At 28.8% G+C, this 27,885-nt stretch overlaps 1 protein-coding gene across 1 annotated transcript; it reads right to left on the bottom strand.

The window, feature by feature from the left end:
* Window positions 1–1,693: 1,693 nt before the first annotated feature.
* LOC129918468 (UDP-glucosyltransferase 2-like) lies at window positions 1,694–27,885 on the bottom strand. The gene is made up of 4 exons (XM_055999052.1): window positions 27,030–27,885; window positions 17,283–17,791; window positions 5,353–5,572; window positions 1,694–2,006 (listed from the first exon to the last, which is right to left on the bottom strand). Exons 1-4 carry the CDS (start codon window positions 27,689–27,691, stop codon window positions 1,706–1,708), a joined length of 1,692 nt encoding a protein of 563 aa, XP_055855027.1. The 5' UTR covers window positions 27,692–27,885; the 3' UTR covers window positions 1,694–1,705.

Genomic DNA, 27,885 nt, shown 5'->3' with positions numbered 1-27,885 from the left:
ATTTACTTCGGTAAGCCCTTTCCATGAATTCCCTTTGGTTTGACACGCTAACCTGGATAGATAGATTCAAATTGTGTCATGAAAGATTAATCACTTTTGAATTCATGGCATAAATCGATTGATATCTCAATTGGATATTGAATTGGGGCTGCATAATATAAGGGACAGCTGTTTGAATTATTGCGAGGGTTAAGCTACTTGAGCTTTGAGATGTGGCGGTATAAAAGAGACAACAAAACATTTTTTTGTTTGAATTGTAAGTTTTGGAGCTCATGAGTAGGTACTGAAAAAAATCATTGTTTAAATCCGTAATTTCTAATAAAAAAATTGTACTACTGTACTTTGTATCAGTAATTGAATTTTCAATTTTGTATCTGAGCCACGAAAGGGGAAATGGAGGAAGTTTTAAAAAACGGATTTTTTGTACCAGCTATGGGTTTCGACAAAATTTTTAAAAATGGAATTTTTTTTCTCAAAAATCTGAATAAATAAATTTGTAATTTTTTTACCGTAATGCATACACCAATCCAGTTTACTGTGAACTCAAGACTTTGGTCAAAAGATATCGGTAAGAAAAAAAAAAGACAAACAAAAATTGGTTGGAAATATTTCAGGAACCAGACCTCCAAGAAACTTTTAGTTTTCAGTTATGCATAGAGCTTAAAAAGGAATTTCTTTTGATATCTCGCTCGATGGATTTAAGGAAATTTTTGAAAATAGATTTTTTTTTTGCAAGGGGTTTGATTTTTTCTCAAAAATCTGAAAAAAAAAATTAATTTGTAAATTTTACCATATTCGCTATAGCGCTTATTATTTATTGTCTATCACAAGAGTTTAAAAATAAAAAACAACCAATTTACCTAAAAATAACAATTCATAATTTTATTATTAAATTCGTATAGGATTTTTGTTTTTGTTGTATTTTTGTCTTAAAACTAAGTCAAACATTTGTATCTTAAAAATTAAAATTGTATTTGGTACGTCATTGCTTATTTATCACTCTTAAATCTACGGAAAACAAAAATCATGGCATTATTATCACATTTACAATGTAACAAAATTATAAATTTTAAAATATTTAATATTAATTATATTTAATCATATTTAAAATATTTAATATCTATTTTAGCAACCAAATTGCACCGAAAAATCAACTGATTTCATTAAGGTCAGCGATGTACAAATTTATTCAATAAAAACAAAATGTTACGCATACGCCATAGTGACCGTTTAAACGTTAGAACTTGATTTACAATTTTCTATCAGTGACCAAATAACGTAAACAGTTGACCTTTATTAATCTTGTTTTGACGTTTTAAATGATACAGTTGGCCTTAGTAAATTTTTGGTACCAGGTGTGAAAATATCTTGAAGCTATCTTCTAATCATTCAATTTTATTTATTTTAAATATAATTTTCTTAAATATATAAAACTTTATATGTATTTACAAACAATTATTTATCAGTTCTGTTATCACTCTTAAAATTTATCTATACATCAAAAAAATATCCTTCGACAATCATCCTGTTTCTTAATTTTTTTATAAATTAACAACTTCAAATATTACTTAAATAATAATAACAAACTGTCTTTGCTTTATAAGCATCATCAGTTAAAATAGTTTGAACAAAAATATTTTAAATATTTAAATATGTTTATTTTTTCACAACATGGCGTCGATTTCCGGTTATGTTCTTCAACTTTTTACATCATTTTCGCTTTAGTTCGGCGCGTCACTTTTTCAAATGGTAAACTTTTCGAATAACGGCGAATTCGTATACACGTCCAAACAACAGCAAAGACAAATGCTAAAGTTGTCAGCGATATAGCTAAGACAACATCCAATAGCAAATACTGCACCCATGAAAGCTTTACCCATGAATGACGTAAATGTTGAGTTCCACCATTTCGTAGAACATATTCAATCCACCAGATACCACGTTCCACTGGACGCATTGGTTCATCGGTAAGGATTTTATTGAGTTTATTTATATTCTTTTGATATCTGAAAATAAAAAAATAAAAGAAGATTTGAAGATAGTTAATGTTTTTGTCATGGGAAGTCTATTTTAAATTATTTTTTTTTTACTTAAAAATTTAAAGTTAAGAGTTTTTAAAGTTTTCTAATTTGTTTCTACACTTTTATTATTTTTGTTTATATTTTGTTTATTCATTTTTCATAATTTACCTAAATTTTGTTCAGTTTTTATTTTTCGTTGTCTGCCTACTTTGTTTGTACAAACTTTTGCAACCACCTGTTATAATGGTTTTTTTGTTTAAATGTCAAATAATAAATTTGCCTTTCTGCAAAATTTGGAACAAAGAGGTGTTTTTTTTTTCTTATTTTCCTGTTTTTTATAAATTTTTAATGAATAAACAAAAATAGACGCAGACAGTTGAATGTGTTTTATTGTTTACTTGCGAGCTTTAAAATAGAGTGAGACAAAGTTGTAATAAGAAGGTACTTGCAGAAACAGTGAATAAAAGTGTTTATTATTGTATTTTGTTTAGGATCATTTTGGTTATAATTTAGAGTTTTCATCATTAACAGGAATAAATGGGTAACCATGGTGTATGCGTAACTTTTTTTTTTATTGAAATTTTCTTTCGTCGGTTTCGGTTTCAAATATTGAAACGAATTAGCAGCATTTCTAAATAATCTCAGACATTTTAAATACATAGTTGAATTATTAATATTTCATGCAGGATGTGATTATATTTAAGACCATAAGCGAGAAAGGTTAACAAAATTAGGCCTTGAAATGGGTTTGAACAAGTTGTATCCAAGTTTTATATTTTTGAAATGATAAAATCTTATAAATAGATAAACGCAAGCTGCATGCACAAAATAGCGTGACAGAGCCCAACACTTTTTTGAATTTTAACTTGAGTTATAGGAAATATAGGGCAATTTTAGGATTCGTAAAAAAATCGAACTCAATACAACAATGAAGAATACCAAAGTGGGTCCAGCAGGAGTAATTTTTTTCAGACTTGGTAGTTAATAGTTTTGAGTGATTCACTGGAGGACAAATTGAAAATTTGTTGAGGGCGAAATCTTACGGAAATAGAAAAAATAATATTATTCAAAAACTGCTCTAACGATTTTTGTGCAGCGTTCCGGTAAATGTTTTTTTCAAAATTTATAAAAGGACCCCGCACATTTTGTATGGGAAGTGGCCTTTGGTGAAATTGTCTGAAATTTTAGTATGTTGTTCTCTTGAAGTTCTTGGTCAAAAGTTGATGTAAACAAAAAGTCGAAAAATGGACAGTTTTTAAAATAGTGGTTTTTTCCGATGATCTCAAACCTTTTAAAAGGGATCGTAACTCTCTATATTGTGTTTTGGGCTATTTTTTAGTGGAATCCATAGGTTTCGAAGGTTGCTGAAACCGAATCTGAAGTCCATTTCGACCTATCACGTCAGGTTTTCAATATAACCTCAAAAAATGTTACAGCCTCAAAAAAAAATTTTGTTTTGATCTGGGAGTGCGACAGTGCTTAATATATGTTTTTTGGGTCGCTAAAACCAGATTCGAAGCTTATTTTGCGATATCACGTCAGGTTTTCGAGATAACATCAAAAAAGTAACGAACATCTTTTTTGAGGTTATCTCGAAAACCTGAGGTGATAGGGCAAAATAGACTTTGAATCTGGTTTCAGCGACCCGAAAAACATATAATAAACATAGTCTCACTCCCAGATCAAACAAAAAAAATTTTGAGGCTGTAACATTTTTTGAGGTTATCTCGAAAACCTGACGTGATAGGCCGAAATGGACTTTTAATTCAGTTTCAGCGACCCTAAAAACCTATGGACTCCACTAAAAAATAGCCCAAAACACAATATAGAGAGTTACTATCCCTTTTAAAAGGTTTGAGATAGTCATCGGAAAAAAAACCGTTATTTTCCAAACTGTCCATTTTTCGACTTTCTGTCCATATCAACTTTTGATCAAGAACAACATACATACTAAAATTTCAGACAATTTCACCGAGGGCCACTTCCCATACAAAATGTGCGGGGTCCTTTTCAAATAACACATTTTTAGAAAATATTGAATTTTTCCAAAATTTTGGTTTTTAGTGTTGATTAATATTTTCTTAAAAATGGCATGCTAACTTTTTTTTTTAAATGTAAGAAATTTTGTATTTTTATTTTTTTTTTTCTTCTAAAATTTCCTTTTTATACAAAAACTCAAATAGCATATTTCTGGTTATGGTTAAAATCATTTAAAACGATATTTATTTAGTAATAAAAACATATTTTACATTTTTACCAATAGGTACCTACTTATGAAATTCCTTAAAAAAATAAAATTTTAATTTTTGCCTATTTTGTTCATAAAAAGCTATAACAGTGGGCAGTGGATTTTATTTTTTTCAATGCATACAAATTTTTATTTGCAGTTAATTTTTTTAATGCAAAATATTTTTTTTTTTTTTTTCAAATGCATTTTTTTGAGTTGATATTTTTGCTTTTAATTTAAATTTTCTTAACTAGTCAAAATCAATTTCTCAATATTAATATTTAAATTAATTTTATAAATTGCTATAGATTTCAATATACAATTCTACAAGCTGCATCTTCCACAAGGCCTTTAATTAATATTGTATACGAATTCATGTCATTAATAAAAAATTAATCTTATCTCAATTGCATTTGTTTTATTAACATTGAATCAGCAATATATATATTTATCAGCTCTGATATCAGTGAATCAATATTAACACAGCTACTGTCATAGCCGCGTTGCTCTTGAACTTAGATCCTTAAGACTTGATAGTATTTATTTAGTTTACATTGCAATTTACAATAAAAAAAAATAAACAAAAATTTGTTTGGCACATGCAAATAAGGAAATTCCTATCACTTTTATTTGCTTACGTAAAAACAACGTGTAGTTCGAAAAAAAACTATCAAATAAACAGAACAGAAAGAAAATTCTAAAAATAGAAAAAAAGAAACGTCGATCACCTCAATAACAGAGACAGACAATGTGTCAAAGTTAAGTTTATATTTTGATTTGCATTTAAATCATTTGCAAATAAAATTCCTATAAATTGCCCACAAAGCACACTAATTCATTAGAATCACGCAATTCCACAATGTTCATTAGAAAAAAAAAACTATCTCTCTTTTTCTATTCTATGTTTGTACAAACTACAAATGTTTTATATAACAATTTTATTCAGAATTTATCAGAAAATAGAATAAAATAACAATGACAATCACTCAATTTATCAATTTATACGTCAATACATTGTGACATTTGATAGACTACTACTGAATCATTTTAATTAATTAACATAGTAAAATTATTCATATAAAAGCTTAAATCATATAGACTTACCTTTGTGTAATAGCAAATGCTTCAATTTTTGCCAACAATTCTGCTGATGATTCCATATCAAAGTTTGACACCAAACCAGCATCATGTTTAACAATTTGTAATAGATAATGTTCCAAGCTGCTGGAGAAGGAAATTCCTAGAATTGGTACTTTATGATGGATGGCATCTTCAATGTCCCGCTGACCACCTGGTGTTATGAAAAGTTTTACATTTTCATGAGCTGCAAAAAAAAAAATAAGAAAGAAAATTAGGAAATACTCATCAAGAAAGTTGAATTAAAAATGGAAGAAACCCAGGAGCGGAACTAAACTATTTATTTTTCAATACTTTCAATGACACTTTTTCAAGACTTTTCTATATAAAGAGTAGATAAATGAAATTTCACGCAACTGAAAATAAACTAAGCCATCTCTTCGTTGCCATTCTGTACATTAAATTCATTCATTTGCAAACCAAATTCACTCTTTTGCAAATCAAATTCACCTTTGAAAATCAACTTCTTTTGAAGAAGATAAACAGAAAAGCCTTCAACACATAGAGTCATTTGGGGTAAGATCGCTCAGTGGGTAAGAGCGCGCAGTGCTTATTTCTCGAGTTGTGGCCAAAAAAAAAAACTAAAACAAAAAATGAGGAAATCAGCGCTTAGTAAGACGTCAATAAGTGATGACCTTCGCGATTGTGTGCTCAGCTCCATTTTATTTTAAAAGCGGGAGGAAAAAACAGGGCTCAAAACAAAAAAAAAAAAGTTGTGCGGGAAAAGTGTGTAGCGTCGGCGTGTGAGCATTATATACCGAGAGTAGTACATATTTTGGAATTGTGCATATTTATATTTGATTAAAGTCAAAAATTTGTTAGATTTTGTTGTATTTTATTATAAATTTGGTAAATAGAAAAAAAAGTACCTTTATGGGTAAGAACGCGCACTTCTCCCCATATTAAACTTTTCTTTTTTCAACAGGACAGAAACATTTAAAACTTGAATTTTGAAAAAACGAAGGCTGTTATTCATGAATTCGAAAAAAGAAAGGCCGTAATCTTCTAGTTTAATTCGAAATATTTTTTTGTTTGTTTTGTTTTATAAAATAAAGTTTAAGTTTTTGTATTTGAACTTAATTTGTTTTTTCGTAAACATTTTCATTCATTTTAGTGAAAACTTGAAAGTTTTGAAATAAAGTTTTGTTTAACTAAGTATAACATTGAGTTTTTAGACATTTAGTTGTCGTAAACTGTCAAGATTCCTATTAAAATTATGTGCGCGCTCTTACCCAAGAATTTGCGCGATTTTACCCTGACTTTGGTGAAAGAGTGCGCCACTTCGACTTCATTTGGTTTTTGTTTTTAATCATATGAAATATTTAAAAAAAAAAAGTTTTTTTCTGTGTTTTCTTGTTCCCAAAGTATAGGTTTATCAAATCTAAAAAAAAAAAAATGATACTGATATCTCTTACAGAATCTTCACAATTTCGCCTTAAAGTGAAAAGTGCGCGCACTTACCCCAACTGACTCTAACTGCTTAAAAGACAACTTATATCTTTATTTTTATTCATCAGATTACCAAGATTGGGGTCTTCAGGCTTGGAAAAGAAAAGAAAATGCACGACTGGGTTGCACGAACTTGCTCTTAGGCTAGGAGCACACATGCGATTTTAGTCGCACGATTATTAAGTCGCAAAAATGGATCACATGTATTTCAATGCCGGTTAACACACATGCTTCTAAAAAATAGCCGCGATTAAAAAATTGAAAATTGTCCCAGTTTTTTGGCGACGCAATTGTCGCAAATTAAAATGGAACAAATGGACCAGTATAGTTGTGCACACACTTGCGACTAAACCGAAAACGACTAAAAAGTAGCAGTCGCAAAGAGGCCAAAACATGCGCACAAATGCGATTTTCAACCACTCGATTTTTTAGGCGCAAGAAATGAAACACATTATTTTAAATGAGAGCGCACAGACTTGCGATTTTAAAATCGCAAAGTTTAAAAAAATGGATCCGGTTCTGTTTTTCGCGATTTTTTTTTTGCTGCACATAAGGATATATTATGCAGAATATAATGCACCTGCCCGCACGTGCGACACTCGGAACAATTGTTTTAAGTACAATAATGGATATTTTTTTTATTATTTTTGTTATTTTTTCTTCGTTATTACTAGAAAGTGTTGTATAGTGGCTCTTTTTTTATAAACGATAGGAAATTTAAAAGGACAATTCCATAAAATTCATAAGAATTTAAGAGAAGACCCTCAGAAATTTACCCAGTACTATAGAATGAGTATTCAATGCTTTGGTGAAATAATGGTACTCGTGGGGAATAAAATAAGATACAAACATACACATTGCAGAGAATCTATTTCTATTTCTAATCTGGTAAACAAGCTGTCAAACCCTTCACAAATTTTGACACATTTATCACTTTACCACTTTTACCAGAGCTTACACCGTTTCATGAATTCACCTTATCATAAAATCCGATCGTAGATACCATTTGTATGAAATTTTTCATTACGAACGGATTTCGTGATTGTTTTCTTTGCGGTCATTTGACCATTAGATTTGAACAGTGGCTCTTTTGATCTTGAGACGATGCATTTTTTTTTGTATCGAAAAACGATCAAATTTTTTTCGACCAAACATAATGTTTTTTCTTGCATTAAAAAATAGTCGCGCGATTTTTTAGTAGGAATGACTGAAAATCGCATGTGTGCGCCTAACCTAAGAGTTAAAGTGCTTAAATTTTTAAAACTTTTTATATAGAAATTTGGAAAAAAAAATAAAATTCGTTTTTTTTTTTTAATAAAATAAAATCTGAAATCAATTTTCCCTCCAAAACAAGCATGCAGTTTTGATTGATATGTTAAGATGCATTTTTAGAAAAAAAAAAAAATTCAAAATCGTTAGAGCCGTTTTTTAAAAATTTTTTTATAAATAATTTTTTGGAAAAAATGTTTAAAAATAAAATTGGTATGCTATTTCGTTAGAAGATAGACCTTAGCTTTAAACTAACATTTGAATTTTTTAAACAAAATCGTTGGAGCCGTTTTCGAGATATTTCAATTTTACTAAAATTGGTATACGCAACAAGTTCCGTTATTTTTGGTCCAAAAAAATTAATTAAAAAAACCCCTCTGGAGAGTCGCCAAATAACGCTACATACCAAGTTTGACATTAATCGGTTCATACGTTTAGGCTGTAGCTCCTTATACAGACAGACTGACAGACGGACTTCGGGACCCATTTTTTTGGCATTCTCTACCATCGTAATGTCATGGAAAAATGTTATCTCAACTTTTTTTTTTTTTGTACGAATGCGTAACTTGATATATAGTACCTACAATCGCAAGTAAAAATAGAGCATTTGGTTCTATATTTGTAATTATACAGTAAATTCATATGCTGAAGCATTTGATTTTCAAAAGGTGAATTTGATGTGCAAAAAGGTGAATTTGTTTTGAAAAAGGGTGAATTTGATTTGCAAATTAATGATTCTCCCTTGCCAGTTATGTTTTGACAATATTTTAAACTGGTAACAAATACTGATTGCTATTTCAAATTGGAAATATATTATTTTAAGTCTTCACTAAGCTATAATTTATATATACCTAGATTATAATCGGTTAAGGTTGAAAGGCCTCAACGAGTTCTTGTCGCGACTTCCTACATACTCAAGTACATCATTTTATTAAGCTTCAAACACAATGGAAATTGAATAAAAAATAGTAGACATTAGGCTTAAAGAATAGATAACAAGATAAAAGGTGGAACAATGATGACAGCTATTCCCAAGAATACAACAACAACAACAACAAAAACTACCTACTCAAATGTCATTAATTTCACACTGTCGCGCGGCAACCTAATTTTTTGCTACAAAATAGAATTGTGACAGTTAAACACGCACGTTTTGCAATCCTCATTCTCCCCAAACAAAAAAAACTATTTCTAAACAAAATAATAATAATAAAGTACTCATATTCAAAACTCTGTATGGTACGCCCGTGCTCATACCGTCTGTCATATATGCGGTATATGTCATTATACAACAATTCTTTTGATGGACACAGAACCGAGAAAACATGGTGTACCTCTACTATACTTCGACACAAGTGTATCTAAATAGAAAAGAATGAAAGAAAGAAAAACCACTCAATGCCTATTGATAGAGCTGGGAACAAAGCTAAGTAGTTTCTTTCATGATGACGAGTTTTCTTTTCATAAAATCTAATTGAAACAAATTCATATTGGACAATAGCTTGGCAGTCAGTCACTCACTTTACTCAGTCAGTATTCCAGAGTATTCTCCTCAGTTAGTCAGTTGTAGAGTATTTACGTCAATGCAGAAGAGATTTGTTTCGTTTAACTTTTGTTTCATATTTTTATGTAGAGAAGAGAGTAGGTACACGAGTATTGTGTAAGCGAACACACCCCTAGCAACAACAAATCATCACCATCATCTCCACTTAGCGAATCAGTGAGCTTATTTTTTTGTAGTTCAAGTTAAACGAACTGCAGAACTATAAATAGCTATAAGAACGGTGCCGCTTGATGTTGGGTTGATGAAAGAGGTGGAATGTTTTTTATTTCAATTTTCATTCCACAAATGAGGTTTTTGTTTCTGTTTTTTTGTCAGCACCTTTACCATCAAATAATTGACAGCTCGGAAATTCCCTTAGTCGAGTAGTATCCTCGAGCGTGTTAGTTTACAAATAAACCAAACGAACTGAACTAAAGAAGACAAGTTCAAGTACATTTTTGTCATATTGATGGTGGCGGATGGCGGTGTGTGGTTATTTATTGCTGGCTCATGATTATTATACAGTAGAGCAACATAATATTTGTAAATAGCAGGTTTATTAAAATTACAATAAATTGTAGACAAGAGCATTGAACTGAATTGAGATTAGATTATAAACTTGAAAACCTAAAGAACGAAAATTTAAATACAGTTGGAGTCATAAGGTTAAATTTCGTAGACATATAGACTTTAAGTGATAAGTAGGTGAAAGAGATTCAAGAACACACAGAAAGATCTATGAGTCTTAAATCAATTTTTTTAAGAAAACAAACAAATTCTTGAGGTTAAAGTTCAACACAGTCCATTTTAACTAACCCCTCAAAACAAGCAAGCGAAAATATGACTTTGTAGTGTTTTTTTTTTTTTAGTTTTTACTTAATATGAAAATTTCAAATCAATAGTATAAAATGTCACACCCGTAACATTTTTGTCACACCCGCAACATTTTTATTGTCACACCCGTAACACACTTTAAACTATTTTTTAAAGTATTTAATTCTTTTTTGTTTCTCATAGTGGAAGAGATGAACATTTTCTTCTTTGTAGACATTCAGTACTTATTCAAAAATCGTGTATTTACAGTCACTCTGAAATTAAATTTTATTTTCAATCAATTGTACATATTATTTTTTAAGGGAACACTTCACTTTTTTATTGTTTAAATTGAATTCTAAGTACTGGTTCATAAAATTACTATAATGTAAAAAAAAATGTCACACCCGTAACGTAGTTGTCACATCTAGTGTCTTTTTAAAGCAAAATGTTTAGCTATAGTTTGAGTAGAAAGGCTAGTACCAAAGCAATATGAACTGAACATTGCTCTAGCAAAAAAACTTAAGCTTTTAGACAGAATTACAAAATTTAAACGATTGCTAAAATTTTGGAAAACAAAATTTCATTGGAGGTCCGCTGGGACGACAAGCATAACCAATGCAATTTCGAATTGCCCAACTTCAAACGGCTATATCTCGGAATATTGAAAAAAAAAAAAAATGAAAAAAAAAATGTTTGATGCCAAAAGATAGCGGGGACTCTAACCTGCATTTGGGTACAACTCCCATCCCTGTAGGTGCACGCGTTCTCAAACCGGGAGAACTTAAAGGTAAAAAAAAGTTAAGACCGATTCTGAAAAAATAACGGTTTAACATGGAAGAAGATTTTTTAAAAATCTGACAATTTGCAAAGCGTAGGCCCATGACACAAGCTATCATTTGGCATCACTTTAAAAAATTGCTCTCAAGCGGTTTAGCTTCCAGGAGCGTTCAAAGATTCGGGGATTTTTCGAAAAAAAATTTTACCCCAACTTTCAAACACGATTTTCTCGGAATTTTGACCGGGTTTTTGACCGAAATTTTTCTTTTTTTAAAAATAAAGGTTATTTTATGACCTTTATTGAAAATGGCGATAAATAAGAGTTATTAAGGAACCTTTCAAAAGGTTGAGATTTATTTCTGATCTCTGGTAAAAACTAATCGCTTTCCAAATAAAATGCACAATCACTGGGTCGCACGTAAGAAATTTAAAAATTACAAAAATTTGATATAAAGTTAAAAAAAAAACATTCTTTTAAATGGTTTTACCTTCAAACAAAGTATGCCATTTAATTTTTTGTACATCAAAGAGTTATTAAGACAAAGCAAAAGTATGACTTTTGTAGTAGTTTTTACATAATGCAAAAATGTCAAGCAAAAATATAAAATTTTCTAGCAGAATTGTTCACTATGGCGTATGCGTGATATTTTTTTTTTTCTATAGAAAAATCCAAACGAGTTCCATTGATAATTTAACACATAAATTATATTAATTTCTTCACTATTTGGATTTTTTAATGAGTAAAAAAATAACAGTAAACAAATATTTTGGCTGAAAGATGTTTAAAGAGCAACAAGTGCATTCTTAAAAAAAAAAAACGCTAAACGAATTATTTTCAAACTCGAATTGCATATTCGTTATTATTTTTTTTATATTTTTTTCATTATTTTAATATTAATTTTATTTACTCTCAGATTTTATGCAGCTCCAATTTTTGTTTTTTTTTATAAAAACTAAAAAAAAAAATGTTCTCTGTTATGCAAATTTTAAATGCAACAATTTCTAATTATGCATTCATCACAAACAGAAATGAATAAATAAAATGCAATTTTTATTTTGTTTTGGTTTTGTTTACACAGACATGAAGTCGCCATGTTTAAGCAGCGCCACCAATCTCTTCCTGTTTTTGTTTACTCGATAATATCTATTATTTTTGTTATTGTTTTTTGTTTTTATTAAAATATTTTTACTTTTTACTTTTATATTTATTATTCCTATGTAATTATTTTAATCTATCTAAACTTACTTGAATATGTCCTTGGGGTACAATTATGCGTTTTTTTTTTTACTTAGCATTGTTTTGAAATGAAAAATATTATTATTTATATTTTGTTTGTGATGCAGAAAATAGAAACACGTGTGTCTGTTGATTTGCATATTAAAACGCAGGCAAATGCGTTTTGTAAATAAAGTTATTACGAAAAGAACAAACAACATTATTATGTCACTAATTTTTAACACAATTTATGCATTTGTGAGAAATTCTAACTCACAATTTAGTTACTCTTATGAAACAGATTAAATAAAAAATAATTAATTAGTAAATTCTTTATGAAAAACGTTAAAAGACTTTAAGAAAGAAAATGTAACAAATTATCTGATAGTAAAGAAAATTGTGTGAAATTCGGTAGGAGTACTTGCAGTAAAAACCTGGCCATAAGTCAATTTTCTGAAAATCAAAATTGACACCAAAAAGTTTGGCAAAGTGGGTGCAAAATAAACATGTGTCAATATGCTGCACTCATTATTTTGTTTTTCGATCGTGTCTTGTTAAAAATTGAGTTCAAAGTTAACTGTTACATCCACCTCATTTTTATTTGAATGCGAAGTATTTTGGTAAGTGTTATTCTATATGCGATATCGAAGTGTTGTGAAAGAAATCTAAAAATGGAGAATTCTTCTTCAGTTATTTATTAACGATATTAATAAAGTTTTGAAAATGTTAGATGGTTTTTTTTATTTTAATTCAGGCTTAGAACTAGTATCTACAAACTTGATATTTTTGGTAAGTTATTATTTGAACTTTAATGATTTTGTTTTAGTATACCCCATTATTCTGCGATGAATTAAAACTTATGAGTTAGTTTATATATTCTTTAACACAATGCAACACAAATTGGGTGCTCTTAGGTGCTCTTTAGAGAATCGAGGGTCAAGTTTTTCACTTTCTGATAGAAAATACTCCTTACTTTATGCAACGTTTTTTTATTTTTAAACTAAATTTACTGATGTTATTAGTGTATTTTATTTTGGGTGATCATAATTAAGGTTGGGGAAGAGAGAAAAGAAACTGAGAATTGCGTATTAGGCATGAGGAAAAAAAAATTGAGAAAAATAATGACGACAGGCGGAGTGCAGGCCATTAATAAATTTTTTTAGTTTTTGGTAAAAAAATAAAAATAACAAAAACTAGGTTTATATTGTATTTTCTTGTAGGATTACTCATTTCAAACAGAAATAATAACAAAAACCACAAAAAATAATTATGGCCAAGTTTTTGATGACAACACTCCTATGTGCGGCGAGAAGAATCATTATATAGAGTGTTTTGTCATATTATAAAGATTTTAATTTTTGCTTTAATTTTATCAAAAGGACAACAAGATTTGAAAATCGAACTTTTAAAAATACGTCTTCATTGATTCAATAGCTGCCTTCTAACCGCAAAATGTACATATTTCCTGCACAACATGGCACTTATTAAACCATCTTCAAATTAACTTTTTGGTATTGTGGGTGGAATTTTTTTTTTTTTTTGGTGCCGTCGTTAAAAAAAAAAATAAATGCATTGTTTTTCGGTCAATATTGAAAATAGAAATTAATGATATTTAAAAATCTTGGTGGCTATATGAAAAAATACCAACTTGAGACCTCGGATTGGGAAAAATCAAAATACTACGGAATAAATATATATTTTGGATTAAATATTAAAAGAATTAGTTGTAGTTTAGCATTAAATCATTGATTTTTTATGACTATGAAGAACCTGTTGTGACAAAACACTTCTTTAAATGAAAAAAAAAACAGAAAATAATGTTACGTATACGCCACAGTGACCATCTTAGATTCAACTTTAAAACTGTAATAATTGTAAGAAACATGTATATTTTTTTTGTTTCGTTTGTCATTTACTGACCAATTAATAAAAATTTGTCTTTCGAAAGGGGCTACTAATATCATATGCTTGAAGTAAATGGCCTAAGTGTCATACGTCATAAAAACAAAATTCTATTTTAATACCTTATTGCACAATAAACACACTACTTTGTATTAAATTACCTAGAAGATTAAAAACTTTTCTTATCTAATAAATTGTATTTATACTCTTATTAACAGCACACGTTTCCATTGTTTATGTTTAGTGATAGCAAAAACTAGTAGTTTAGGGTTATTAAAAGTTCAATTTTGTCATATTTTAAACTCTCTCACGTAAATTGCATAATTTTCATTTTAAAATTTAATAAACTAACTTATTATGTGCTCCCAGTAATTTTTTTTTTTTGTTCAAACAAGGAAGTAAAAAATATTTATCGCTATGGTTTTATCACCAAAAACCTTGAATTGTTATCAGTCTGACAGTGAAAACCATAAAAACCTATATATACTATATAAAAATATAGTGTTTAATATTGAACACAAATATTCTCATACATATATTGACGTAGATAATGCAAAAATAATTTTAAGCTGCGATTATGAAAAAGAAGATTTAACCCGAATTGACGTTAAATGATAAATCTGTGCCCTAATATGCATCTGATAGAATTCACACAGTGACTTAAAGATCATTATTCCAAAAATATCTCTCGTACGTTAATATATAGGATAAACAATTATAGTCAAGGTTTTTTTGGGCAAAAATGATTCAGAGACTTTTTTCGAGGGAGTGATAGTTTAGAAGATAATTACGTTGAAAAAGAAAATTATTTGAATTTCTCGCAAAATTGAAATTCATGCATCTTTGTCTTCGTCTATTTCCAAGATGGTAGCCCATAGAAAATACAGATCTGTTTCTGTTTGTGGAAAATTTTTTGATCTACAGAATGAATGAAAGATTTTGAAATTTTTTTTAAATCTGTTCGGAAAAAAAATAAAAACTAATACCCTATGTTTTTAAAATTTTCATGGAACAAAAAAAATTATTTTTTTGATTTTTATAACGAATTATCTTCAAGAAGAAGAAGAAAGATTACATAAAATTTTTCAAGCTAGAAAATTGATCATGAAAGATTTTTCCCTAAAACTGATGTTTACCAAGATATTCCCGACACACTTCCACGTATAATTTTTTACTTGCGATATAGGTACTATAGGGCAAGTTTAGGATTCGTAAAAAAAATCGAACTCGAGATAACAATTTTACATGACATTACGATGATGGAGAATGCCAAAAAAGTGGGTCCGGCAATTCTGTCTGTATGTCTGTCTGTCCGTCTGTCTCTATCTGGAGCTGCAGCCTAAACGAGTGAAGTGATTTTCTTCAAACTTGGTAGTTAGCAGTTTTTGGTGATTCCCTAGAGGGAAAACTGAAAATTTTTTTTTATGACCAAAACTAACGGTACCTGCCATATAACGGAAATAGAAAAGTTAATTTTTTTCAAAAACGGCTCTAACGATTTTGATTAAAATTTTTGTGTGTAATACTACACGTAAGGGCCAACTTTTTAAATAAAAAAAATATTTTTTGTACCGTTATTAACGGTACCTATCATAGAACGGTTTTTTTCGTTTCTGAATATCTCGTACAAAATTAACCCGATTTAAATGAAAATTTTTATACAAAAGTGTGTAAGTAACGATAATATTAAAATTTTAGAAAATTTTCAAAAAACGCATTTTTGGTTTTTTAAAAAATATTTCAAAATTTTTTTTTGAAAAATCAATTTTTTGAAAACGGATCAATGAAAAATTTTGAAATTTAGTTTTTATGTGTAAATTAATTATTTCTTCAAAATGGCATACCAACTTTTTTTTTGAAAAATGTTAAAAAATTTTACATATAAAAAATTATTTTTTTAAAAAACGGCTCCTACAATTTTCAAAATTTTTTTTCTAAAAATACCTTTTTATACGAGAAATAAAATGGCATATTTGTTTTTTTTTTTTTTAAGATATTTTAAAACGGAGTTTTATTAATTATAAAAACAGATTTAATTTTTTTATACTACTTATGAAATTTCTTCAAAATATCGAATTTTAAATTTCTTGAATAAAAAGCTTTAACATTATAGTTACTTTAAGCATAAGAGCAAGTACGTGCGACCCCAGTCGTGCAATTTATTTAAACATAAATCACTGTCAACATCTTGCAAAAAAAAAAAAAAATAACAAACAACAGAACTCCTAGTTTAAAAATCCACTGTCACAATTTTTAACATACGTTTAGGGAATAAAATGACAAGTAAAAAAAAAATCCCCGTCAACTGTGTTAATGGAGGGCTTACTTTCATTTCATTAACAGTACGAAAAAAATGTTAGGGGGATGATACTCATAAAGTCATATCCCCTCATTAAGGACTTTTTTTTTCCAGAAAACTTTATGAGCTATCGCATTACTCACACAAAATGCTAATGCTCTTCCAGTTGACGAATTAATTCTTTTCCAGTTCGCCAAATAAGACCTGTTGCATTGTGATATCTTTTCAAACTTCCTTTCAAGCTGAAAAAAATATATATTGTGTGGGGGAACTTACAATTAAGCCTAACGAGCCATGAGATATCACAAAAAAAAGTGGGTTTTACTTTATTGGGTTCAGAGAGCAAGTCGTCAATATATCCTTACAAAATATGTACAAGTTCGTGTCAAAAGTCCATTAGACTTTGGTGTGTCCCTGAATAGCTCCTAATATGCCTATATTCACCCTGGTTAGGGTAGGTTGGTATATTTTCTTATTATTTGTCATGGCCTAAGCTTTAATCTTCAATCTTTCAAACCTATTTCCGACCTTCATAAATCTTCCCCTTGATTGATTACGTCCCAAAAATGTTTCCCTCACACAAATTATATCAAAAAAAAAATTATTCCCCCCCTCCGTCAACTTACCTAACAGACTTTCCTGTTCAAAATCTGACCCAAGATACATCTTTGTCGTCGTATTAAATGCGTAGCCATCATCAATACCATTCGTATTAAGCACAACATCAAAGCTAGATTTTTCCAGTATTTTGACGAGCTTTTCCATCCGGTGCGTCTCCACAAACGCACGTGTAAGCATAGCTCCAAGATTAATGTATGCCACCATGTTATTTCCGCCAGCATTCGTCCCTTGAGCACCGGAACCAGTACTCCCACCATTTGTATTTATATTTGCTTGACTCTGGAGGAAATGTTGCAAATGCCACGGCAGCGATTTGTCCTCAATGATGGCATGAATGCCACCCATGTGAATAGTTGTTGGACCAACTGGCCGGGCATTACCCAAAGCCTGGTAGCAATTCACCAAAAGTAGATCTGCATTCGATTCAATTTCCCAAATGGACGGTGTGCCAGGACCGAAGAAATTTTTTACAATTTCATCTTGTTTGGGTAGCTCTTCATTGAAGTAGAGATATCTGTAAAGAGAGTGAAATGTACGAGGGGATTTAGAGAGAGAGGGTAAAGAAGAGAAAATAGAGAAAAAAAAAATAAATTTTGTGAGAGATGAATTGATAGCAAATCGATTTGAAGGTGAATATGTAAAGTGAAAAGCGTTTGATTGATGGGATTTTCCTCCGATTTAGATTTTTTTTGTTCTGCAAAAAAAGAAAAATTTCAAAGTTGCAAAAAAACCCATCGAATGCGATGACGATAAGAGTACACTTGTGAAGTTCGTTAGAATGAATAAGTTTATTTAGAAGCTTTGATACGATGTGTGTATGATGATGACATCGTGACTAGTTTAGAAGTTTTCAATGAATGACTCGACTTAGATAGGAAGAGTGTTTATTGATTGAGATACGTATGCAGAAGCAATGAATGGATGGGGAATTATGGTATAAATGGTGTAAAATTCAATGAATTAAGGTTAAATTGGAACTTCAAAGAGTTATAAGATAACTTTTATAAGGTTATTTTGTAAAAGCCGGTCGCAATTAAGGTTGATAAAAAGACTACTTGGCTTTGATAATTTAGAAATTAAACTCCTTCTGGGTAATTGATAAGGCAGTGAAAAGTTATTGTTCAGTAGCTTTAAGTACTACCTTGTTTACAATTAAAAGGGGACTACCAATCAACTTTTAAACTATTTAATGTTTGCTGTTTTCCTCAGTAAATTTTGTAAAGAAAAGTTTTTGCTGCAATTTATGATACACCTACATTAATTTGAAAAGGAGGGTCTAAAGACCTACCTCTTGCTGTTTTATTTGATTGCTACAAGAAGAATTACACATTTTATGTTGTAAAACCAAAATTCGGATAAACTTCGGTTAGTGGGTTTATAGAAAAAATTTATGGTTTTACAACTTTTGAAAAAAAAAAAAATCTATCAAATTTGTAGCTTCGTTAAGGCTTCCTTAAGGCTTCTTATATACACTATACACCGGATGGAAAGTAATATAGCATAGGCTTTAGAGAAATTATAATGTAGCTTTTTTTGTTAGATCTTGTTAAATTCATAAAATCCCTAAAAATATTTTTGGTCAAAGGGTATTTTTTTTGAGTATGTAAATTGTGTATGTGAGAAAGAAGAAAAATAGCACCCAAAAAGAAAGTGGTAAAAATGTTTCATTTACCACAAAAACAAGAATATAAGCCGTTTAAAAAAAAATATTTTATGTAAAAGCTTTTTTTTTTTTTAAACCGAAAATCTAAAATAAACAAATATTATAAATGCTACTCAAGTAGCACACTGGTGTATAAATTGGTGTAAATTCATTAATTTTGGTGTAAAATTGAGGAAATTGAAAAAATATGGTGTATTTCTCAAAATTAGTGGTATAAAAATTATACCACTGTCTTTTCTGTAAAAAATTTCAACATTTTTTTAAGATTCCGTGCAAAAAATACACCGATATTCAGTTGTTTTTATAATATACCATTAATTGTGTATAAAATTATTCGATTCTGAAATCAACCAAAACGGTACATTTTGTACACTCTCTTTGGTGTAGAAAGCACACCCTTTGGACATAAAATTCACCAGAAGGCATAAGTGGGAGACGACATATATTTCAATGGCCGCCATTTAAAAAAAGCAGACAGCAATTAATTAGTTTTCTATAATAGTATATTTATCGACCTAATTATCCCGCAATTTGGTTTTTTCAATGCGGTATATAATATTATAAAAGAACTCTTCTAAAAAATGTAAAAACAACAAAAAAAATATAATTTTTGAAAAACTGATTTTTAAAATATAACAAAAAAATCATTAATTCAATGGCATTTTTGAGGCGCTCGAAATTTAGAGGGGGTAGTATGTAAAATAAGTAGACAGAATGTGTTTCATTTTTAAATTAGGAAAACAAATTCATATATAACCATTAGTTTCTTATGGCAATATTATGAAAGTGAATACAAATTCATTTTCATTTATTTCATAAGAAATGGTGTGAATTAGAATTCATCAAACTGTTTGAGGTAAAAAATAAACTTTGGTTCAAATTTTAAATCAGAATAATTTAAATGGTGTATTTTATCCGTAGATTTATTGTGTATTTTTCAATTTCAAAGGGATAATTTTCACCAAAACCAGATCATTTAATATATCACTAGCGCCATTTATACACCAAAATAGGTATATTTTTTTAACCACCGGAGTTTATTATATACGAGAAAATGGTGTATTTTTTATATTCAAAATGTATATCACGAAAGTGCAAAAAATACACCAAATATTTTGGTGTATTTTAGACTTTTGTGCTACTTGAGTACTTTAACGAACTTTATTAAAAATATTGTCTTTCCGATTGGGAATTTCGAATTGAAGTCTGTAGCTCTTTCAGGTGAAAGGAAATTTTTTAGGGGAACAGAATATGTGGAATTATTGCAAAAATAAGACACCCTATTGAAATCTAGCAATAATGTTACGTTTTAAATTGTAACCAAGAATATTTAGTGATCATAGAGATAACATGAATAAAAGGGTGTTTTATTTTGTAGTGGAAAAAATTAGCAGGGTGCATTAAAAAATTTAAAGGCTGTTCTTAATTCTTTTAGGCCCAAAAACCAATGATTCATGTTGTTTTAGATCTTAAGAATAACGTTTTATTTGTCATAAGAACCAAAAAATAAAAACCAAAAATAAAATAGATGAAAGGTTTTTTTTTTCTGGCGAAGGAAATGTATGTAGATAATAATTATAATAATTATTGCCAAAAATGCGTGGAAAAGAAATATGAAGATATTCAACTGAAATTTTATTCGGAATAACTTTTTGTGTATAATGTACAGCAAAATTTCATGAGCTACCTATTACACTGGTCAACAAAATTGAAGAACCAAAATACTTATATTTTCCTGAAGGTTTTCAGGACTTCGAATACGAAGTCAAAAAAATTTTACTAGCCTCCGTTTTTGAAATGATATTTTTATAAAAAAGGTTTTTCTTCATTTTATATCGGTAATATTTCAAAAATGGAAGCTTACAGAACTTTTTTTACTCCGGATTAGAGTTCAGCACTCCAAAAACATTCAGAAAAATTTATTTTGAATTTCTATGTAAAATTTAAAAATTCAAATCCCTAAATAATTGAAAGTTCGAAATTTTGAAGTTGGAAAATTATTCATTTTCAAACAAATTATGTTTATGGGCATTAGGGTGTCCGTTATTTCCCAAAGTGATGTTTTCGGGGGAGACACCCCCTAGATCGAAAGCTTAGGGCCTAAATAAGGGGAATTTAGCAAAAAAAATTTTTTCGGAGGTCATTAACCCGTGCCTCTAGGGTCATACTTTCCCCATACAAATTTGTATGGGAAATTTTTAACATAACATAAAATTTTTTTTCTCTCGAGTTAAATCATATTTTTTTTTAATGTTTGATAATTCTGGATGGAAAACAGTTACTTTAAAAGATCACATTCAAAATTTCCCGTTAAAAATTTTTTTTATATTTTATTTCGGTTTTTGAAATTATTAGCTGTTTTCGTAGTTTTTGCTTTCACCTATCACACAATTTTAAATGCAGTTTTATTGGTTTTTAATTCTTTTCAAATATTGCATTCAAAAATTTGTGAATAAATCAAAAATGTCAATTTTTTGAAATTTTTTTTTTGAAATTTTTGCCGTTTTTATAATAAATAAATGTTATTAAATACTTTACCCTTTCTTGTTTGCAACTTTTTTGATGTAATTTTTTAGGTGAATATTTTTTAAACAAAATTCAATAAAAATATTGTAAACATATCTTTTGTAGTTCGAGAAAAATAAATTTAAACGTATAAAAACGGCAAAAATTTCCAAAAAAAATTTCAAAAATTGAAATTTTTGATTTATTCACAAATTTTTGAATGCAATATTTGAAAAGAATTAAAAACCAATAAAACTGCATTTAAAATTGTGTGATAGGTGAAAGCAAAAACTACGAAAACAGCTAATAATTTCAAAAACCGAAATAAAATATAAAAAAAATTTTTAACGGGAAATTTTGAATGTGATCTTTTAAAGTAACTGTTTTCCATCCAGAATTATCAAACATTAAAAAAAATATGATTTAACTCGAGAGAAAAAAAATTTTATGTATGAGTTAAAAACTTCCCATACAAATTTGTATGGGGAAAGTATGACCCTAGAGGCACGGGTTAATGACCTCCGAAATTTTTTTTTTTGCTAAATTCCCCTTATTTAGGCCCTAAGCTTTCGATCTAGGGGGTGTCTCCCCCGAAAACATCACTTTGGGAAATAACGGACACCCTAATGGGCATGAACAAATTTTCGTAACTTTTTCAATACGTTCGGATTTCTTAAACTTTTTTGGAATTTGAAATTTTAAAACTATTTCAATTCAAAGTTTATCAAAGACTAAAAAAAATCTAAACTTCGATTTAAAACCTTGCAATACATACATTTTTATATACAAAATTAACTTGATTTATAAAATGAACCTCACTGTACTTAAAATATTATAGGTACCTTCTTTAAATTTCCAATAAATCTCACTGATTGTCTTTATTCACAAATCAAATAAAATTAAATCGTATAACAATTCCTGACCATGACCTTTACTTTCTGGTTTTTCGGGTTCAATAAAAGACGATAAATATATTAACTTTATTTTGAATTGGCAATGATTTGGTTCATTAAACATTATTTCTTCTTAATGGCAAACTTTTCTTACCCTCAAAAGTATCTTAAATATTTTCTTAACCATCTCCTTAGAAATTCGAAGAAAGTATCGAATTTTGGCTTAGTGAAACTATATGAAGAAGAAGATATATTTATACGTTAAGGAAAATTCCCAAATAACTGAAGTGTTTTGTCAAGACATTTCTTTTGTTTGCCCCCTTTTTGTTATTTATTTGAAGTCTGAATAGTTAGTTAGTTATCCAACATATCGAGGTTAAATTTTATCAAAACAAAAACAAATGAAATGTGTGGCAAAAATAAATATTTTGGTTAGGATATTTCATCGTAAACTTATTATTGAAAGTTTTTTTTTTAATGAATAACACACGATAATAAGTCGCATGTGAAAAACAATATCCGTGTCAATAATAAAACGTATTCAACAACAACAAAAAACAAAGGAAACAAGTCGAGCCCCCCAAATGAATGAATGATAAACAAAACTATGATGCATACAATCTAAATACATAATAAGAAAAATATCTCACAAGTTATTTACTATAATTTTTTGTTTTCAAAACAAAAACACACACGTCGTCGTCGACAATCGGCATATAGATACAGATACTCTTGTTTTCAACCTACGCGCAAAAGTATCTTTATCTACACAACATTTTTCTATGAAAAGCATCGCTATAAGCCGCATGTGTTGAGAGATAAGTTGTTTAGTTGTTTACCAATTTTTATGTAACATTCGCCTGTGTATCTGCAAAGGCAAGTGTTGTTTGCATAACAATCTATCTTAAGACTTTACCTCTAATACTCAAGAGATAGTATTTTTTTGTTTTTATATTATTTTTTTCTCCCAGAGTTGGGAATTTTTTTTATTTTTCATAAACAAGTTTTATTGCAAAAAAATATAAGTAAACACAGAAAATATACATACATTTCATAAAATGAATACAAAAATAAAAATATCTTTTTGACACTGTTAAAGTATCTATAAGATTGTCAGTGATTTGAGTTATATCCATCTACCTTGTGGTAGTTTATTTTTATGCAATTGAATGAGTTTTAAGAATTAATTTAGGCCGGTAGCGGTAGAACCTTGTTAATAGCAAGTTAATGGCTCTGGGTTTACTTTTAACCTTTTGCATTCAACCAAAACGAGTTTGAAGGTGGTTTTATCTGTCAAGCTTTAATTTCACGGGTTTTTAATCGAAAATTATTTAGGGGAGATAATAAAAACTAAAGATGCTCTTGCAATTAATTTAATTTTTGTTTGAAGTAATTGAACCACTTTTTTGATAATTGGGAAAGTATGAGCTGTATTTACGATTTCGATTCGATTGAAAATATGATTTGTATCTTCTAAAAACCTCTGGTGGCTTAGTAAAAAAGATCTATTAACAATTTTTATCATCGGAAATTTCTGATTTCAATTAGTTACGAGTTCAAAAACCCCATTTATCTCGTTTTCATTCATAACTGGCGCCCAATCATGGAATAAATTATTACATTTTTCATTAATTTTCCGTTTTATAGTTTTAATATTTTAAATACTTGAATTAAGTAAAAAAATTCATTCAAGATTAATCGCTTCTGAATGTAAATTTGTCTCCATGAACTTTTATTTTTCTTTTTTTTTTAATGAATTGTATAATTAAATCACCAACAACTCTACACCGCATTTAATTTCTGTCAAGAGATGAAATATTTTTTTATATACAACAAGCTTAATGATGTAAATATAAATATTTACCTCAAGTGTCAGGATATAATATGAGTGAATGAAAATCAAAGCCCTTAATTGCATTTAACTGACAAACCCATTGCATATTAATTTATTATTATGAAAGGTTGAAGGGAATAAAAAAAATGAAAAATTAAAACGATGCGATGTGATGGTGACAACTGACAAGTGTGTGTGTGATGTCTGAGTGTCAAGCCAAGAGGAAAAATCATTAAAATTTATTGAAACACACAAAAATTACATCATTTTAAATGGGTTCAAGTTTATTGTTGAATGGTTAAACAAGAAATTATTATAGTTTTATATTTGTCGGGTGTTAACTTTTTATGTTAACTTCTTTATTAGCTTAGTTATTAAAGGAAGGTTGAAGTAGGATTTTTTTTACTAGTTATTTTATTACCTGCTAATGTGTAGAACATTTGTGAACTCTGAGGTAAACTAATAGACACACGCAAGACGCAACAAGTGATTATGAACAGTTTAGGTAATATTTAATTAACCTCTAATAGGATGGTATGAGACTTTTTGCTGAAATTAATTAGTTTTCCTATAATGACTTCCTACTATCCTAAAAATGTTTTTATAACTCTAAATTTTATTTTCCCTAGATTTTAAGTTTTTAAATTGCTTTGTATTTCTTTAAAATTAATTTGTCAATCGCTTTAATTTATTTCGCATTTTCATCTAGAAAAAAGTATACGCATGATTTTTTTAAATATTTTTCTGAGTGTAGCTACTCTTAATCATTTTCTGAATTATTCCAGAATTGGACTTTCAACTCTTTTTCAAGACTGACGTTTGATTTCACAAAAAAAAATAATTAAAATTTGCTATCAGAAACACGATAGACAAGAGTTTCGCACTTGAGTTTTTAAAACAATGAAATTGAAAAAAAAAAAAAAAACAAAACAAACAAAAAAAAATGTACCCAAACAATGACTATTCGGTAAGAATTTATTTTTAATATTTTTGATTCAAATTTGATACAGTTTTATCAAACAAAATCGTAGACAAAACGAAAATTAAATTTTGAATAATTTCATAATTTTCAATGTTTGGAAATTTTTATTTTAGATGCAAGATTAAAACGTTTTATTCATTTATTTATTTAATTTTTTTTTTGTGTAAAAAGAAGGAGAATTGTAAGAATTTTCTTATTTTTCTGAAAATGTAGGTACTATGTTTTAATCTAATTGTTGAGATTAAAACATAGTATTTTTATTTCTATCTCGAATGTAAGTGTCACAAAACGCTAATTGGTATGTGTAATCTTAAGGTTTTTTTTTTAAGTTGTTCCCATTTTCGACGCAATAGTTTAATCTTTCTCCGAAAACTTTCTTGAAATAATGCTAAAATGACAAAGAATCAAGATCTTGCATTAAAAGAAGATGGGCATTTGCATCAGAGGTCTGGGGTTCGAGTCCTAAGACAATTCAACCCTTTTTTTTTACTTACAAACGAAAAATTATCTCCAGTAAACCAACTTTACAGAAAACCATTTTTTTTTTGTAAAAATTTGGTTCGTTAAATGGATTTTACTGGTTTGTACGCGGAGAAAAAACCCATGCGACAAAACAAATGGATTCTGTATTAGGTAAATTAAACAGATCTCAGAATATTTTTTTTACAAGAAGACTGCCATCTTGAAATAAACCATCTACGGTACTAAACGAATGTCAAAAACAAATAATCCTTTTAAATTAAAGTGAATCTTTTAATTTTAATAAGAATACACATAAAATCAACTAGAAATCATATCATTTTTAGCAGATTTTTTTTTAAGAAGAAATTTCTTATTAAAATGAAATGAAGTTCACTTTGGTTTTATAAGAGTTTAAACGGACTCAATTTATTTCTATAAGAAATCTTTGTTATTTTAAGAAGATAAATTTAAAATAGATAAAAAGACTCATACAGTTCCAGAACGTAATTTTACGTATAATAATTTTAGAAAAATTTAAGAAGAACATTTTCTTTGCTCTAAGTACCTTGTTAATATGACAAGATATGTCTTGTAAATTTGACACGATCGATGGTGTGATTTATGATATCCCAAAGGGCAATAACACAACTTTTAAGTATACACTAAAAAAAAAAAAAATCAAATAAAAACTAATCGACCCAATTTTATTGTTTTGTTAAAAAGCAAAAGAAGGGTTTCAAATCTTTATATAAGTATAAATTTGGTTCGAGGTTCTTATAGCTCGAAAGTCTAGAAAATTTAATCTTTTTTGTTTATGACAAAATTTATTGTTGGTCTACCGAAACTAAAAAATTCCAATGAAATAAAAAACCCACTCCAAACCTTATCTTTATAATCAATCAGATATCACAATGAATCATAAGTCACCAACTTACTAAGTTCAAATTTCATTCTGTTATCAACAATTCCCCAAAAAAAAAAAAATTTAACAAATTTGCTAGTTTTTTTCCATCAAAATAAATGTGATCACGCATAAAAAGAAACAAAACAACACTCATAAATACAAATACTTTTTATCTGTCTTTTTTTTTGCACCAGAAATGAACAAATGTTTAATCACAAACAAATGTTTATTTAACCAAATTCAGATAAGTAAAAACAATTTCACTTATCCAACTTAAAAAAATTCAACAAAACTACGGAAGCAAACTTGCGTCAAGTGAAATTTCACAACTGAACAAAAAAAAACTCCAAATTCACGTCATAAAAACCAAAAAACACAACAAAACAAAATAAAATCAAAAAAGAATTAAGGTCGAAATTTATAAATTTTAATTTGCGGTAAGAGAGAGAAAATGATAAGTGAAATCGATCTTGTATGCATGAATTTAAATCTTCTTCAAAAATTCTTACCTTGATTTCAATGTGAAGATAGTACTGGCAACTCGTTGAAACAACGACAGATCTTCACTAAATGGCATAAATACACTTGGAAACGCCACCGGATGATTGGGATTTCCAATTACTTCATGTGTCGTAATATATGCACCACCTGGAGTTATACCAATAAGTGGCGCCCGAAATTTATGCGCGAATGCATTCATTAAAGCTGGTCCTGACCAATCTACCAAAACTGCACCATATTCTTCATCAGCATGATTATTACCCAAAAGCCCTTGCATTTGAGCTGATTTCAATTCTTCATTAGCAACAGTCCGCATTACATGGAAAACAGTCAGTAACATCTCTGATCCACTCATCATGTTCTCTTGATTCTTGAGCATATTTAAAACACTCAAACGATGTGCGAAACTTAAATCGATCAATTCAATTTGTTCGGGGGTAATTGAACCCCCACTCGACGCAGATAGATTAACGAAATTCTCTGGATCGGTTGTGACGATCGTTAGATTGTGACCACGTTTTGCTAGCGATTCGATTAGGGGACGAAAAACGATTTGATGATCGCGTAGGGGAACTGGTAGAATTACTAAAAGTCGTTCCCCTTTTGTGAACTGAAGACCGGCGAGGAGTAAAATTGTTGTGGCAAATAGAAATTTCACGAACAAAGGCATTTTTACCAAAATTTCTTATTTCAACCCAAAATAATTTAAAGTTTTTTTTCTTTTGAAAAGATCTTTTATGATTTTCTTTGTATCTATATAGAAACTGCACTGTGAGTTATTTTGCTGATTGTATTTCACTCAAAATTTTATATGATTCTTGCAAAATCTTCACAATTTTTTTTTTTTATCTTCAATATTTTTTT

This window comes from Episyrphus balteatus, chromosome 4, assembly GCF_945859705.1.
Source record: "Episyrphus balteatus chromosome 4, idEpiBalt1.1, whole genome shotgun sequence".
Lineage (NCBI taxonomy): Eukaryota > Metazoa > Arthropoda > Insecta > Diptera > Syrphidae > Episyrphus > Episyrphus balteatus.
Note: the sequence above shows the minus strand (reverse complement) of the source record. Positions and strands in the feature narration are given on the sequence as shown.